Here is an 18,563-nt window from a genome sequence, read left to right as displayed (position 1 = left end):
TGCATGCCTGTAGAGGTCATAAGAGGGGGTCAAGTTCCCTGGAACTGGAGTTACAGGTGGTTGAGCTGCCATTTCAGTGCTGGGAACTGAACCTGAGTCCTCTGCAAGAGCAACAAGTGGCTCTAACCACTGAGCATCTCCTCAGCTCCTACAATTGCAGGTTGATTTTTGGATTTTCGAGACAGGGTTCCTCTGTGTAGCCCTGACTGTCCTAGAAGTCGATTTGTAGACCAGGCTGGCCTCAAACTCACAGAGATCTGCCTGCCTCTGCCTCCCGAGTGCTGGGATTAAAGGTGTGGGTCACCACAATTGCACTCAAATCAACAATTATTGTATCCCTGCAGTCCTTGTGTTTTTAAACCTGTTATTTAATAATGGCTCTAAAATGCAATAGCACTAACACTAGCAACTTTGGCTATGCCAAAGAGAAAGGTAGCAATGCTTTAAAAAAGTAAAAGGGGGGCTGGAGAGATGGCTTGGTGGTTAAGAGTACTGGATGCTCTTCTAGAGGACCCCGGTTCAATTCTTAGCACCCACATCTATCTGTAACTCCAGGCCTAGGTACAACTCCAAGTGATCTGATGCCCTCTTTTGGCCTCCATGGGCACTGCAAACTATGTTTATGCAAGCTAAACATCCATATACATTTAAATAAGTGAAATGGTCTGAATAAGGAAAACTAATATCCAAACATCTCTAAGATTTACAGTAACAATGATCTATCTGAAAGTATGAAGAAAAGGTAAAAATGTGCTGGCTTTGCTGCAATTACTTAACTATGCATAAGTGCTCAGTTAAGATGGAAAAGGTATTAACTTTGTTGGTGGGAAACATCAACAGAAAACGTGTTTCATTGGAAATCCGTGTCCCATACAGTATGTCCCCTATGAAGAAGACTAGCAAACGGGCCCTGAAGCAATGCTGCTGAGCTCTTCGGTGCAGGCACGGATGCAGGCTCAACAGGGTCAGAAAACAGATTGCTGGAGAGCCCAGGTCTACCACTGGAGAAAGCTGTGACTGGATTTCCAGCAGAATTTAAGATGATACAGAGGAGAGCTGGGGATGCAGCTTAGGACAGAGTACATGTCTATCACATGGGAAGCAGCCCTGGCTTTGATCCCTTGCACCATTGCTGCCCCCACCAAAACAGGCATGGTACCTCCAGCAATTGGGAGTCTGTGGCACAATGATTAAGATCAGCCTAGGGGACAAAACAGCCACATAAAGGTCTTTAAAAAAACAAAAACACTACACCAACAACCAACCAACCAACCACCCACCCACCCAAAAAACCCAAGAGGGGCTGGTGTGATGGCTCAACAGATACAGGAACTTGCCATACCAGCCTGGTGGTTTGAGTTCAATCCCTGGAACCCACACAAATGTGGAAGGAGAGACCTGACTCTGAAGTTGCTCTTTGACCCGCAACATGTGTGACGTGACACACATGCACAACATACCCATGCAGACACAGTGATACATTAAAAAACCTTGAAAACAACCCAAACCAAATAAAAAAAAAGGGGGGGGGAGGGTTAGGGAGATGGCTCAGTGGGTAAGACTTCTGGCTGTGAAAGCAAGAGGACCTGACTTCAAATATCCAGAACTCACATAGAAGCTGGGCTTGACTGCATATGCCCAACTCGAGTTGGGGATGGAGACAGGTCGGTCCCAGGAACTTGCTGACCAGCCAGTCTAGCCAAACCAATGAGCTTCAGGTTTAGTGATACACCCTATTTCAAAAAATAGGGTAGTGATAGAGGACTATTCCCAGTGCCCTCCTTTGGCCTCCACAGGCACGTGCACCCACATATACATATGCACATACACTGTGTACCTGTGGAAAATCTTGTACAGTGCCTGTCTCAGTTACTTTTTCTGTTGCTGTGATAAAATATTTTGGGTTTATCTCGTAGTTCCCAGGGTATGGTTCATCATGGCAGGGACTTCCTTGTAGGTATATGAAGCAGCTGGTTACATTGCATATACAGTTGAGAGAGAGTAATCAGTGTTCATACTCAGCTAGCTCCCTTTTTATACACTCCAGGACCCAAGCCCTTGGGATGCTGCTGCCCACCTTTAGGCTCGCTTTTCCCATCTCAATAAACCTAATTAAGATAATTCCTCACAGACCTGGTCAAAGACTAACCAATGTAAGTAATCTACACAGCTGTATCCAGAGGCTTGCCTCCTCAGTGATTCTAGATTCTTCAAGGTGACAATACTTAGCCCTCAGTGCCTGTAACTTTATCATAGATGTGTATGCACAGAAACAACACACATCTGATTCAGTACTATCCAGTTTCAAGCATCTACTGGAGGGCTTCGAATGCAGTGCCCTCAAATAAGAGACTGTAACTGCCACAACTCAAAGGGTACCTAAAGAAAGACATTTAAAATGACAGGAATGTGAGTGGTGGTACATGCATGTAATCTTAGCACTCAGGAGGTGAAGGCAGGAGGATCAAAAGTCAATAGTCATGCTACATAGTAAGGCTGGCCTAGGATACATGACATTCCTTTTGGTTCTATTATTAATCTTGCCACTGAATCTCAGTAAACATTGTGTGGATGAATGATGTAGACATGAGGATGGCTTACCATCATCACACATAACATACACACACATATAATTACATACACAGAGAGATTAAAGCTACACAAACCCTAGAGCTTATAAATATACAAGCAACTGTCATTTACAGTGGAACAGGTAACAGAACCATACGGGAGCAGTAAGACAGATGAGATTGAAGAAGCATTAATATAAACGCAGTTTGATTTTCTCAGGATGCCAGTGTAGAGTTATGGGTTGAAATATAAAGACGGACAAATGGTTCATGTTTTCTCTATTTGTTTCACACTTCCAAAAGGTGATCTGTACTTACCTGAACAAAGTATATCCAGATAAAATACTGTTTGTATAATACAAAACTAAAATATCATCTAGAAAGAAAAAAAAAACCCAACTTTTCTTTTTATTGCAAAAATCAACATTTTGTTCACAGTATCTTTTCACTGCCATGACAACATCTGAACAAGCATCAAACTCTTCACAGATGTTGGTGCAGCAACATTACAGGTGATAACTGTCTTTTTTTTCTTTTGCAGTGCTGAGGGTTGAAACCTTGATCTTGCACATGCTAGGCAAGCGCCCTACCACTGAGCTACATCCTCAGCCCCCAAAGTTCTCCTTTTTAAATAGAAAACATTATAAATAAAACCTTAACAAATATCCATGAAAAAATTTCAACAAGGTTAAAAACTATGATTTTTATTAAAGAAAGTACAAAACATTGAATTCTACAATTAAAAACACTATTATTTTAAGAATCAGCCTTGTCTCTTCATATTGATATACATTTCAACAATTCCACTTTGAATAAAATCTTGAATCCTGAAAAATAAGTGGGGGAAAATGTTACTATTTACAAAATTCTTGGTTTTTGTTTTGTTTTGTTTTGTTTTTTGAGACAGGGTTTCTCTGTGTGGTCCTGGCTGTCCTGGAGCTTGCTCTGTAGACCAGACTGGCCTCAGAGATCTGCCTGCATCTACATCCCAAGTGCTTATAAAGGCATGTACTACCACCACCCAGCTCAAAATTCTTTTTTTAAAAGGTGGTGTGATTATATAATATAAAATACACTATCTCAACCATTTTCAAGTGTGCAGTTCAGTTCTGATGACTATATTCACCAGTGCTGATGACTATATTCACGGTTGTGCAACCTGCAAAATTCAAACTCTATATCCATTAAACAGTGATGCTGCTTTGCTTAACTTACCCCCACTCATCTTTGAAAGCATGATTCTGTTTCCATGACTTTTCTTCTTTGAGATAGAGTCTCATGTAAGCTTAGGCTGCCCTAGAACTCCTGATCCTGTTGCTTCCACTGGAATTTGCTATTTTAGATTCTGCATACTGGATTCATATATATAGTATTAGTTCTTTTGCAACTTTTTCATTTAAAGCATAATATCCTCAAGACTGACTCTGGTTGCAACAGGCCACATACCCTTTTAAGGTTGCATGTCCCACTGTTATGTATGTGATGCACTGTATTAACTTACTCTTGGACCTTTGTATTGTGTAGTTAGAATTTTCTTTGGGCTGTCAACCAGCTCCCCAATAAAGACATGGAGATTTATTATTAATTATGAAGGCTCAGCCTTAGCTTAAGCTTGCCCCACTAGCTCTTTTAATTTAACCTGTTTCTATTCATCTACATTTTGCCTGGGGCTTTTACCTTTCTTTTATTCTGTATGTCCTACTTTCCTGCTTCCTCTGTGTCTGTCTCTCTGGCTGTTGGTGTCTCCTTGGTGTCTGTTTCATTCTTTGAGCCTAAATTCCTCCTCCTACTTTATGTTTGAGCAGGTAAAAGACATCTGTCAACTTTTTAAGTTAGTTTGGACTGTATAAACCAAACCTCTATCCATGCCATATGAAAGGACGGCATGTAATAGTAAGTCAAGAGGACTCTGTAACCAACAAGATTTATCATGTCTCATCCAGTCTGAGAGCTGTTCCCATATAGAGGGATAAGAATATGCATCACCTGTCTTGTAGTTTTTGTAGGTTTATTTCTTTATGTGTATAGCCAGAATTTTCAGGGGGTCTCCCCTAATCAAATCTGGCCTCTATTAATTTTGAAGGAATCCATAGCTTTCATTTCCTGTGGAAACAAAAGTATAACCTCTCCCCCAATGCAATTTTCTGAATTCCATTTAAAAGTTAAGACATCCCTCAAGTATCTATGCTGGTTTAATTCAGCAGTTCCTTTTACAATCCTATGTCTCTCAGCAGCTGTTGTTCACTCATCAGCACTCAAAAAATTCAAAGTCAACCAAGCACCATACAGGATCCAGACTCCCTGTGTATTTTCCATCTTTATGTGGCTTAATATTTTTATATTACTTTACTCTTTCTTGAAAGACTTTAATTATTTTTAAACTATTTACTTTTTCCTATGACTGTCTATATCCATTTTTTCTTTCATAAGCACCTACACATACTGTAACCTGTTTTATTTTTTATTTTTTAATTTTTTTGGTCTGAACATGTTTTCTGTGCACCTGTAGTGTTCTCTTACAAACCTTAAACTGCTAAGTGGCAGCTAGGCCCTCTGCCTTGTGGCTCTGGCAGTGAGCTGTGTATAACTGGGAGCTGTTTTTTTTTTTTTTTTTTCGAGACAGGGTTTCTCTGTGTACTCACTTGGTAGACCAGGCTGGCCTCGAACTCACAGAGATCCTCCTGGCTCTGCCTCCCGAGTGCTGGGATTAAAGGCGTGCGCCACCACCGCCCGGCTTGGGAGCTGTGTTTAACTGAGAGCTGCATTTAACCACCCCAGCTCTAGGGAGGTGGTACCTATACTGTGGCAGGCATTTTTACTTAGCTTGCTGTTACTACTTAGCATGCTGGCTGCTCAAGTGTTCTGCTGCACACCAGTGCCTCTTAAAGGAGATGTATCGTTTTTTGTTTGTTTGTTTGTTGGTTGGTTTTTTTATTGTTGTTGTTGATTTTTTCCAGCTTTCTCAGTCCTATGTGGAAATTCAGGCCTCATGTCTATCTTTCCATAGTTAAACAAATATTCTGCAACATTTCCCCCTTTTTGTCTAAATAAAAAGGTTTTAGCTTTAACATAGTAAGACTATATACAATAAGAACAATTATCAAGTAAGAATTACATTACGGGCTGGAGAGATGGCTCAGTGGTTAAGAGCACCGACTGCTCTTTCAGAGGTCCTGAGTTCAATTCCCAGCAACCACATGGTGGCTCACAACCACTTGTAATGAGATCTGGCGCCCTCTTCTGGCCTGCAGGGACACATGCAGGCAGAATACTGTATACCTAATAAATAAATCTTTAAAAAAAAAAAAAAAAAAAAAAAAAAAAAAAAAAAAAAAAAAAGAATTACATTACAAAGCCGGGCGGTGGTGGCGCTTGCCTTTAATCCCAGAACTCGGGAGGCAGAGCCAGGCGGATCTCTGTGAGTTCGAGGCCAGCCTGGGCTACCAAGTGAGTTCCAGGAAAGGAACAAAGCTACACAGAGAAACCCTGTCTCGAAAAACCAAAAAAAAAAAAAAAAAAAAAAACCAAAAAAAAAAAAAAAATTACATTACAATATCCAGTCCATTTGCATTGGCAAATTTGGAGAAGATACTCCATTATCTATCCTATCTTGGTGAGTTTAAAGTTGTGTACTTATTGTTTAACTATGCAAAGATGTGTTGCATTTGTTTAACTATGTAAAGATATGTTGCATTTGTTTATGTTGTGGAATAATTTACAAATATTCTGCAACAGGGTTGCCGATTTTTAAGTATGATGCTATGAAATGAGCGCATACACTTTTGAGGTTCTACTTCCTATTCTTTTGAATATATACTCAGAAGTAGATTTGTGACGTCATATGATTGCTAAGGAAGCACTACAGTGTTTACTACAGGAGACAAATTAATTTACAACCCCACCAACAGTGAACAAGGGGTCCAATTTTTCCACATGCTTGCCAACACCTGACATTTTCTAATAGTCATTTGATAAATACATAAGTTACTTCTGGGTTGTATATTTTGTTATGCACCTGTAACCTTAGCACTTGGGAGGCTAATGCAGGAAAGGTAGAAGGGTGGCAGGTGTGAGGCGAGCCTGGGTAGCATGTCTAAAAAAGGGTTTATTAATCAGACTTCGGTAATAGGTGAAAGAGTAAGAATTCATCACTTATTATGTTAGTGGTTTTCAGAGATTATGATGATTGTAACACATACACCATCTGAACCTAGTTTTGAAGGACAGAGATTTGCTGGGTGTGGTAGTACATACTTTTAATCCCAGAATTTGGGAAGGAGAACTCTTTATGAGTTCAGGATCAACCTGGTCTACATAGAGGGTTCTGAGACATCCAGTGATACATACAGATACCCTGTCTCAGAAAACAAACAACAAAACAAACAAAAAACAAAGACAGTGATTTGAATGTCTACATCATAAAAGTTTACCTGTGGCACGCTAGTGCTACACTAGACGTTTAGTAAAACTTCTGTGGCTTTCCTTGAGGTCTTCCCAATTTTTTTTCCATCTCTCTTTTTAGTTTATTTGCTTTGTATCTCTCAGCCATTAAGACAAGTTCCTCTGGGATACTCTGAAATTATTAAATGTGTTACTAGGATTCTGGATTCCTTCCTTCCTACAACATGCTAAATGACCTTCAAATTATTTTAGAGAATCCCACAATTTTATCTTTCAAAAAAGGAAAAAAATAAGGGAAGAAAAGTCTTACCGTTAAGTCCTAAATATATTTCTAAGCTACAGACCAATGTACCCATCATTTTTCTACTCCATTTCTATTGTTTCCTAGCTGCCTAACAGTTTCCTTAACACATGCTTCTATTTTCAAATTTTTTGTTTTATGTGTATGACTCTTTTGCCTGCATGTATGTCTATATACCACTTGTGCACTTGGGTGTCTGCAGAGGCCAGAAGGGGGATTCTAGAACTAGAGTTACAGATGATGTGAGCCATCATGTGGGTGCTGGAAATTGATTCCGGGTCCTCTGTTAATGCGCTCTTAATTGCCGAGCCATCCCTCCAGCTCTAACACATCTTAAAAAAAATTATATATTTTATTTTGTGTATGTGTATGCTAAGGCTCAGGTTCGTGGACAACTCTTGGGAGTCAGTTCTCTCCTGCTATATTGAGGGATCTGGGATCAAATTCAGGTTGTCAGGCCCTACATGTACTTGCTCCTACCTGGTGAGCCATTTCGATGCCCTTTATATTTATATTTATATGTATGATTTAACTGAATCATACATAAAACAGTAGGTTTCCACTATATGGCTTTTTCATACATCCTCCATTCTGGTCAACTCTCCTTCTCTCCCTCAGTTTCCAACACTCCTTTCTTTCTAATGGTATCATTTCTCATGTATTCTGTCTTACCACTGGACCTAGAATGTTCCCACTGCTATCTATTGCTCACTCATATCACATTAGGTTTCTCAATCATATACTTCCATAGCTCACAGTCTTTGCCATGTTATAACCCTCATATTAGTGTTTTGTTATACATCTTACTTGCCAAGCAGGGCCTTCAGTACCTGACATAACATATAACTAAAACATTAACATGTAAATTTCTAATAAGTTGTATATTCTCACCTGATTTGCTCTTTCCAGAATATTAATCAATTCAGTGGCAACCCTCCAATCATTTCTTGTGACAAGAGTAATTGACATGCCGGTCCGCCTTGAAGAGGGAAAAGGTTTATGTAATTTATTTTATACCGTACTCATAATTCGGTTAATACAGAAAACAGAACAACAAAAAAAAAAAAAAGAAACCTCAACCTTTACACGTGTTTTAGAGTTAATATCACATAAACAGCAACTTAGAATCTGAATAAAGTCATCCCTTTGCATTCAATGGAGTTGGCTCCAGGACCCCATGAGGACATCCATTCAGAGGATGCTCAAGTCTCTTACATAAAATAGCATCACATTTATACATTGTCCTGCATAATGTAAATCACACCTAGCTTACTTATTGCACAAGTGTACACACACTCTAAAACAGATGTCACAATCTTTTATCTTGGGAACAAAGACAAGAAAAAAAATCTATGTTCAGCACAGGAAGGTTTTTTTTTAACATTATTTATTTTTATTTTATGTACATTGGTGTTTTGCCTGCATGTATGTTTGCATGAAGTGTCAGATGCCCTGAACAGATGTTATAGACAGTTGTGAGCTGCCATGTGGATGCTGGGCAGCCAGTGCTCTTAACCACTGAACCATCTCTCTAGCCCCACACAGGCACTTTTTAAAAAACATTTTTGGCCAGGCGGTGGTGGCGCACACCTTTAATCCCAGCACTCGGGAGGCAGAGACAGGCGGATCTCTGTGAGTTCGAGGCCAGCCTGGTCTACAGAGCAAGTTCCAGGAAAGGTTCAAAGCTACACAGAAAAACCCTATCTCAAAACAACAACAACAACAACAACAACAACAACCACCTCCCCAAAAACCCCAAACCTCCCCCCCCAAAAAAAATTTTTTTTGATTTATGGTCGGTCAGGTCTGAAACAGAAATTCTGGGTTCAGAAGGCTGGTGGAATTTTCAATTACTTTAAAAACAGCCCAGGGGTTCAACAGGGTAAAAAGCTCTCTTCTTGTGTTAATGCAAACTTGTACTTTGTCAATAACAATAAAAATAATCACTGAGCACAGCTCACTGTTGGAATACTGTACTGCAGGCTTAAAATATTAGCATAAATAATTACATACTTGGGAAGCTAAGGCAGGAAGATCACAAAGTTCAAGGCTTGCATTGGTGAATTAGTAAGACTTGGGGGGGGTAGGAAGTGTGGTGGGGGAATACAAAAAGTCCAGCGATGTGGCTTAGTGATACAACACTTTCTAGTATGTGTGAGGCCTTAAATTCAATCCCCAGTACTTCAAAAAACCCCAAACACACAGGGGTTGGAGAGATGGCTCAGCAGTTAAGAGCACTGGTCACTCTTCCAGAGGTCCTGAGTTCAATTCCCAGCAACCACATGGTGGCTTACAATCATCTAAAATGGGATCTTCTCATGTGTAGATGAATATGTAGACAAAGTGCCCATATACATAAACAGTCTTTAAAAAAACAACAAAATGTTAAATAACAACAAAAATGAAACACTCACAAAACCTACGAACAACAACTATAAACAAAAAATTGAAAAAACTCAAAGTACAAGAAGCCAGTCACACCAGATCTAGTTCCTCCAGATAAAAAGGGATAAAAAAGTCAATTGGGGTCTAGCATTTACAAGAGAATAAAATGGGTTTCTGGGCAAGAACAGTCTCTGAGGGAGGGAAGGGAATCCAGAAGTAGAACTGGCTTCTCTCCTGGGTAGACCCAGCTGGCTTACCCTGCTCTCCCAGTACGTCCTACTCTGTGTACATATTCTTCAATGTTCCGTGGAAAATCGTAATTGTAGACATGAGTGATATCATGGACATCAAGACCTCGAGATGCCAAGTCAGTAGCGATGAGTATTCTCACTTTACCTAAAGAGTAAAGGCAAATAAACACTAAACCTGTCTGGTAACTGCCAGTCCAAGACATGTGAAATTTAATTATTCTTATTATTTAATTAGATGATTATTGCTTATAGTGAAAGTGGAAAAGAAAGCTGTTTAAACTACTGGCAAGTCACAGCACAACATACCACAGCTCAGCAAATGGTTCTCTCCTGAACTCTCCTCTGAACAATGTGGGAAAGAGACTATTTTGGTGGTCTGAATGAAAATGGCTCCCATAGACTCCTATGTTTAAATGCTTGGTCCCTGTTGTAATTTGAGGGAGGAATTAGGAGGTGTGGCCTTGTTGGAAAGTATACATCACTGGGGGAGGGACTGAAGTGTCAGAAGCCTCCCATCATCCCTAGTGTAGCTCTCTGTTTCAAGAGCTCTCAGCTGCTGCTCCAACGCCACGCCTGCCTGCTGTCAAGCTCCTCATGATGATGGTGATGGGTCCCAAATAAAGCCTTCCTTTTATAAGTTGCCTTGGTCAAGATGTTTTACCACAGCAGTAGTGAGGTAACTAAGACATATGTCTTTCAGGTAAACTAATATACAGTCTCCGCTACAAGTTAATATTCTGACGCTTGTTCATGTATTGGTCTTTGTGGTATTAGCTGGTTATTTCTCAGAAGCAGATTAATATTCAGAGCTCTAACAAGTCTATTTTGGATTTACAAGGTGAGGACAGACTGAGAAATAAGAAATATGAAAAGGGGGCTGGAGAGATGGTTCAGCGGTTAAGAGCACTGACTGCTCTTCCAGAGGTCCTGAGTTCAATTCCCAGCACCCACATGGTGGCTCACAACCATCTGTAATGAGATCTGGCACCCTCTTCTGTATACATAATAAATAAATAAATCTTTAAAAAAAAAAAGAAATATGAAAAGTATCATCACTCAGTCAAGCCTAGGTACTGGAATTCCCTGAAACTGACACAGACAGCAATTATAACTCACCTGTTTTAAAGTTCTCTAATGCTTTCTCTCGGTCACTCTGTTCTCTGTTGCCATGCAGAGACTCTACTGATATGTGTCGGAGGATCAGGTCACTTGATAAGTGATCAGCACTGAAGTAAAGAATAAAGTTAATGATCTTAAGTGCTTATTCTAATACCATCGTCAACTAGCAAACAATCTGCCAACTTCCCCATTTGAAATTAGATACAGACCCAGGCATGAGTAAATCAACTGGACTGCTGAGGATAATGAAAGCACAAAGAAATACCTACACAGCTTTTCTGCTGACAAAGACGATGACTTTATCTTTAGGTGACATATTCTCTAGGAAAGTTTGGATGTGAGTTCGTTTCTCTTCTTCTGTGGTGATGATTATATTTTGCTTCACTGTACTAACAGCCTAAATAATTGAGAGATCACAGTACATTAGCACCACCCACAAGGGAATCAAAAATGCATTTTTAGTCAGTTAATACTTTGAAAATAGAAAAGTTGTGAGCATAGCAAAATTACTATTTCTATTCAATACTTACAGCTCAGTCTTTGATTTTTATTATTTATTTACCCACACTGAGTCTGGGAACACATGAATGATCAGGAGGCATGCTAAAAGCTATTGACTACTGTTGTAAGAACAACCATCAAGTAATACTATGTTTGCAAGAATTATCTTCCTGAACATTGCATATCAAACTTTCAGTGATGGATGAGATGAAACATGAATCTCAATTCAGCAAGTACTTTGTCAATTTAATACAAAATTGACTAGTATCATTTTTTAACCATAATGAAAAAAAAAAAAAAAGAACTCTTTGGATAAACTACATTGTAGTAGCACTCATAGTTTTTTCCTGAATGTCTACCTATCACTTCATAAAGTATTAGTTTACATTTACTATTATTTTTATGCCTATGTGTGCAGAAACATGAGTGTGGAGGCCCAAAGTTGACAGGATCCTCCTCAATTGCTCCCCACTTTGTTAAATAAGGCAGGGTCTCTCACTGAACTTGGAGTTCTCTCTGACGTTGACTAGTCTCACTAGTTAGCTTGTCCTGGGGATGCTGTCTTTGTGATTGCCACCATTTGCCTGATTTTTTTACTTGGGTTCTGAGAATATGAATTCTACGTTTGAGTGGCAAGCACTGTATCCACTGAGCCCTCTCCCCAATCCCTCTATTTTCACGTGTGTGTGTGTGTGTGTGTGTGTGTGTGTATACACACATATATATATTATACACATACACATATACACTAATGAGTCAACAAAATAGATATATCAAAATCAGCTATTTCCCTCTGGTGCTGGGAACTGAACCCAGAGCCTCATGAATGCTATCTATTCCATCACTAAAGTACACCCCCCTGCCTTTAACTATGTTCTTTAAGTGTAATTATAAAGTTTTAATAGCACTAAAAACAAACTTACAACTAGATCCAATGTACCAACATAGACAATCATTGGCTCTTTCAAATAAGACTGTGCAAGGCGGCGGACAGCATATGGCCAAGTAGCACTGGAAACAAAACAAGACACACCAACATCAAAACTTTATTATAACATGCTACCAAATTTCTTGAAGCATGCTGTGAACCATGCTACTCATGAAAGGCATCTTTATATTTCTAAATTTCTAATCTTCTAAACAAGTGAAACAAATTTACAGTTACATTCTATTAAGAGTTGTCTAGGGGCTGGAGAGATGGCTCAGTGATTAAGAGCACTGACTGTTCTTCCAGAGGTCCTGAGTTCAATTCCCAGCAACCACATGGTAATCATCCTGTAACGAGATCTGGTGCCCTCTTCTGGCCTGCAAGGACACACGCAGGCAGAACACTGTATACATAATAAATAAATAAATCTTAAAAAAAGAAGAGTTGTCTAGTTACAGTCAAGCTACTGGACACAACCTTTAAGTTTAATAAAAGGTTGTTTTTCATTTACTTATTTTTTGTTTATATTATCCAAAGGTTAAGGATGCCTATATAACTTCAAATGGATTTTCATATGTAAAAAGGTAATAAAAGTTAACTTCAAATGGATTTTCATATGTAAAAAGGTAATAAAAGTTTAGTTGTATCTCATCCTTTATAAAAGTCAAAATGAACAAACCACCAAAATCAAAACAATATTTATCATACAGTGTCAACAAGGAAAACCAGGAGCTTAGGCCCAATACAAATCATTTTAAGTATATCGGTCAAAGGCTATATAAATTTATACTTTTCTTCAACATAAAGTAATGAAATTGGTCACCTTTTGTACCTTCATATACAATGAAATATAACTTCATTTTTTTCTAAATGGCAGATATGTCTCTCTCTTCCTCTCTCACACATACACACAACCAACTGAGTTCAAATGTGTTGCCACATATATGTGGGTATAGGGCTATTCACCTTAGCATAGGCAACCTACCATGGCCCCACCCCTGAAGAAAACCGACTTTCTACTGGCAGCTGGTAACTGCCTTGGGTCCCCCACCCCCACCCTGTTCAGTCCATGATAGAATCCTGACTAGATCAACTGTATGCAGGTCTTGTGCAGCAACTGCTTGTCATGTTCAGAAGACACTGTTTTACAGTGCTCCCTGACCTCTGGTTCTTACATTCTTTCTGCCCCCTCTTCTGTGACAGTTTCTGAGCCTTGTGGGAGGGGGAGTCATACACTATTCTTTAAAACAAGATTTACTTTTATTATTTTAATTATATGTATATGTGTACATGGGTGTATTGTAAGCTTATGACTGCAGGTGCCCCTTCAGGCCAGAGGCATCAGACTTCCTGGAAATGGAGTTACAGGTGGGAGTGAGTCACCTGATGTAGGTGCTGGGCACTGAATCTGGATCCTCTGCATGAGCAACAACCATTCTTAATCACTGAACCATTGCTCCAGCCTCTATACCCTTGTCTTTTGTGTTGTTGTTGTTGTTGTTAAAGATTTATTTATTTATTATGTATACAGTGTTCTGTTTTGCATGTATCCCTGCAAGCCAGAAGAGGGCGCCAGATCTCATTACAGATGGTTGTGAACTTCCATGTGGGTGCTGGGCATTGAACTCAGGACCTCTGGAAGAGCAGCCAGTACTCTTAACCTCTGAGCCATCTCTTCAGCCCCATACCCTAGTCTTAATAATTAAGACAAAGAATATAGGCCTAGGAAGAATTATTTTTTTATATATCACACAATCTCAGTTTTATAGTAGGAAAGGTAATCAGAAATCAAATATTTATCTCTAAAGATAAGTGATCATTTATTCAACATAAAATCTTTCCATGAAATGCAGCTTTCATGTAAAATCCATCCTGAGCGGCTCAAGCAGATGAAAACACTTGCTTTCCTGACTCCATTCCCAGAACCCACATGGTGGCCGGAACCTACTCTTGCAAGTCATCGAATCTCTCCATATATGCCACAGTGCATGCACACACAAACAAAAATAAACAGCTGGGCAAGACAGTGCATGCTTTTAATTCCAGCACTTGGAAGGCAGATCTCTGTGAGTTTGAGGCCAGCCTGGTCTACATGGAAAGTTCCAGCCTAGGCAGAACTACATAGTGTCTCAAAAAAAAAAAAAAAAAGTAACAAAAATAACAAAACCATCTATTATGTATGAACGGTATAACAGTCAGGGATAAAGTAGAAGTTGTTACACTTAAGAATCTCAAAATACTTTCAAGTAATGCTCTGAAAGATAGTTGAGCAGGGCATGGTGGTGCATGCCTTTAATCCCAGTACTTGGGAGGCAGAGGCAGGCCAGCCTAGTCTATAAAGTTAGTTCCAGGACAGCCAAGGCTGTTACACAGAGAAATCCTGTCTTGAAAAACAAAAACAAAAACAAAACAAAAAAACAAAGAAACAAACAAAAGATAGTTGAGAAAGCAACTTAATAGAACAGATTTTTAATCCACTGATTTCTATTCTGATTACATAATTAGGCATATTTACCTTGTCATAATAGTCTGCCGGTCGGGACGTACATCTAACAAAATCTTCATTATCTGGGGTTCAAATCCCATGTCCAGCATCTTGTCTGCTTCATCTAAAACCTGTATTCAAAGTGAAGAATGTGGCCAATCTCATATCTAAATACTTATTTTCCCTATTACCTAAGAAACTTCTCAGATACCAGAATAACTTTCTGTGGACACAGAATCTAGACTGATTTGTTTCACTTGATTCCCAATCGCTTCTGAATGTCTTAACTTTCCTACTCTTTACTATGCTAAACAGAACGAGAAAATAGTCCCAGAATATAAAGCACTATAAAACAGCCATCCTCACCCCCATTTTCTACAAATTCCATTCTTTTTCCTCCCAATATTCCAAACCCTTACTCCATGATTACCAAATAGGTTACACTTTTCAGGTTGACAAAGTTATTCATTTGTAGGTCATTCAATCTTCCAGGAGTTGCAATAATGATGTCTACACCTTTTGAAACATCTTGTATTTGTCCATCTCTATCGCCACCACCATATACACAAACACTTCAAAAAAAAAAATCCAGAAGTTCATGTTTAAGCAAAGAACATCCCATTATAACTCAAAATCACAACTAACCTAAGCACTGTGGTTACAGGATAAGATGAAATAGAATATTTGATGCTTTTAGGAATAGCTGCCCCTTTGTGGAAACTATCCACACCGCCAGCCTACAGTGTTTCCTAAAGAACCATGCTTCTACATTTTTTGGCTCTATGACGTGGGTATTGTTAATCAAATCAGATTCTGAAGGTGTGAAACTAATGAAGATGTCAGAAACTATGATAACAAAAGGTAAACTCAGAGCAAGAACTTGTTGTATTATAGCACAGCAGTGACTTTAGCAATTTTTTAAAAATTTATATTAGTGTTCTGCATGAATGTGTGTCTGTGTGAGGGTGTTGGATCCCCTGGAATTGGAGTTACAGACAGTTGTGAGCTGCTATGTGAGTGCTGGAAATTGAACCCAGGTTCTCTGGATGAGCAGCCAGTGTACTTAACAGCTGAGCCATCTCTCCAGTCCCATACAGCAGTGATTTTAATAATACAATTTATTTTTGCTTTTCAATACAAGGTTTCTCTGTGTAGCCCTGGCTGTCCTGGAACTCGCTCTGTAGACCAGGCTGGCCTTGAACTCAGAGATCCTACTGCCTCTGCCTCCCAAGTGCTGGGATTAAAGGAGTGTACCACCATTGCATGGCTACAATGTATGTTAAGATGTATTTTTACTATTTTTAATTATGTGTTTGTCTGCACACAAGTATGTGCACATGAGTGTAGGCACTCTTGGAGCCAGAAGTGTGGGATTTCCCTGGAGCTGGAGTTATAAGTGGGTGTGAGCTGAATGACTTGGGTGCTAGGAAAAAAACTTGGGTCCTCTGTAAGAGGAGTAAGCACTCTTCACTGCTGAGCTATCTTGCCAATCTATAAAATGTATGTTTAAAGAATTAGAAGGCTTTTGAAGGTTTACAACCCAAAAAATGTATTTAAGAAGCCCAGTTTTGGCATATTCCTTTAATCTAAGCACTTGGGAGGCAGAGGCAGAGGCAGATGGATCTCTGTGAGTTTGAGGCAAGCCTCTACATAGTGAGTTCCAGGATAGCTAGGGCTACAGAGAGAAACCCTCTCTCTCTCAAAAAAAAAAAAAAAAAAGGTTTAATCCAATCTAAACATTAAATAATGCATACACATACTAAAGCATGACACGGTACATCATTAATATGCATGATTTTGTTGTTGTGTACCAACTGAAAATTAATTTGTAGAGCTGGAGTGAAAGCTCAGTGGTTGAATACTTGGCCAATATGCAGATTGTGAATTTGGATCAAGAAATACACACACACACACACACACACACACACGCACACGCACACGCACACGCACGCATGCACAATTTAAATAAAGTTACTACAAACGTGTAGGTGAATATAACACTTATATAGAAATGACTTACCTTTTAAGATCACTATATGAATACTTAGAACATTCAGCTTCTACTTGAAGGGCTAATTCCCGGGTGGGTGTAAGGACTAACATGCCTGGTCCATTTCTTTGTTCTCTAGCTCTTTAAAAGGGAAACAATAATATTAAGTTATTTGTCTTAAATGCATGACAAGTTCATTAAGTGCAAGACTTATAATGATGAGTGTCAAAGATGCAGAAAAAAGTTCCTCCAGTAGAGTCGGGCAGTGGTGGCATATGCCTTTAATCCCAGCAGTTGAGAGACAAAGAGGCAGGTGGATTTCTGTGAGTTCAAGGCCAGCCTGGTCTACAAAGCAGATGCCAGGATAGCCAGGACTGTTACACAGAGAAACCCTGTCTCAAAAATCCAAAAAAAGTTCCTCCTGTAGACTTTGGTTTATTAATCACAATTAACATACCTAAAAAAAATAAGCTAAATGCTAAACCTTTTCTCATTGAATAGAGCTATATTGGACAATATATTCATATAATTTTAATTAAATAACATGATTTAGGACAATTTAAGCAATTTGATTCCATTGTTTTTTTTTTTTTTTTTTGGTTTTTCGAGACAGGGTTTCTCTGTGTAGCTTTGCGCCTTTCCTGGGACTCACTTGGTAGCCCAGGCTGGCCTCGAACTCACAGAGATCCGCCTGGCTCTGCCTCCCGAGTGCTGAGATTAAAGGTGTGCGCCACCACCGCCCGGCTCCATTGTTTTTTTTTACTATGACTTTTGGTAGATTGCCTATTGCTTCCTAAAATGGTTTTATGAACATATACTTCATCAACATAGCTATGTGCAGCCTGGCCAAGAAGAAGTATCACTTTGAACCAATGCAAGAAATGACAGGAACTTAATTATAGTTTTGGTTATGTATCTATTAAATCCCTAATATGAGAATAGAGCCAAAGGAATTCTTACAGTGGTTGAGAGTCTAGATGGATAAATCCGGGCATTAAATAGGACAGTGTCTTTCCTGTTCCAGTTTGTGCTACTCCAATAAGATCTATTCCTTGTAGAACTATTGGCCACGCCTGTGACTGAAAAAGAATGATAAACACTGAGACAGGAATCACAGCTCCTCTTGCCATCTGTCTGTGCCCTTTAGCTCTATGTTTAAACACATCTTATGTTAGTCATTGGCAGTGCTGGCAGGAGGCCCTGGGCACATGCTTTGGAGACAGCTTTTCCCTGTTAACTTCTGACAGACATTATCTGGGGGAAAATGCTAATGAAATACTGGAGGTAACAAAAGCATACCTGAATTGGTGTAGGTTTTTTAAAGCCTGCTCTTTTAATATTTTCCATCACTTCTGGGTAACTTTGAAAGGCATCTTCAAATTTACATATAGGGTTGGGGATAGGACGTTTCTCACCATCTTTCAAGTCATCACATGTTATATTAAAATTTTCTCTCCTTTATAGAAAACACAAGGATTAGTGGATTTGCTCAATTTACTCAAGAAAGAAAACTATTTCTTACAATCAGTTCAGGTAATAGCTAGAAAGGCATCTGCAACTGATTCAAACCAGACTTTTTATAATTCTAAGGAGATATAGACTAAGAAATGGGGGGCTGGACATGGTGGCACA

General features: G+C 39.2%; 1 protein-coding gene across 1 annotated transcript in view; it reads right to left on the bottom strand.

Annotated features, from left to right (window-relative positions):
* Nucleotides 1-3,258: 3,258 nt before the first annotated feature.
* Ddx43 (DEAD-box helicase 43) overlaps nt 3,259-18,563 on the bottom strand; it is a 34,794-nt gene continuing 19,489 nt past the window's right edge. The window contains exons 6-17 of the mRNA XM_059268268.1: nt 18,231-18,387; nt 17,892-18,010; nt 16,962-17,072; nt 15,372-15,513; nt 14,972-15,072; nt 12,452-12,539; nt 11,297-11,424; nt 11,025-11,134; nt 9,915-10,053; nt 8,164-8,251; nt 7,001-7,143; nt 3,259-3,397 (exon numbers count right to left, since the gene is read on the bottom strand). Of these exons, the coding sequence (XP_059124251.1) occupies nt 7,030-7,143; nt 8,164-8,251; nt 9,915-10,053; nt 11,025-11,134; nt 11,297-11,424; nt 12,452-12,539; nt 14,972-15,072; nt 15,372-15,513; nt 16,962-17,072; nt 17,892-18,010; nt 18,231-18,387 (1,297 nt within the window). The 3' untranslated portion in view covers nt 3,259-3,397; nt 7,001-7,029. The remainder of the gene's footprint in view (nt 3,398-7,000; nt 7,144-8,163; nt 8,252-9,914; nt 10,054-11,024; nt 11,135-11,296; nt 11,425-12,451; nt 12,540-14,971; nt 15,073-15,371; nt 15,514-16,961; nt 17,073-17,891; nt 18,011-18,230; nt 18,388-18,563) is intronic.

The sequence above is a fragment of the Peromyscus eremicus genome, chromosome 7 (assembly GCF_949786415.1).
Source record: "Peromyscus eremicus chromosome 7, PerEre_H2_v1, whole genome shotgun sequence".
Classification (NCBI taxonomy): Eukaryota; Metazoa; Chordata; class Mammalia; order Rodentia; family Cricetidae; genus Peromyscus; species Peromyscus eremicus.
The sequence above is the reverse complement of the archived record's forward strand: the minus strand, read 5'-3'. Positions and strand labels throughout refer to the sequence as shown.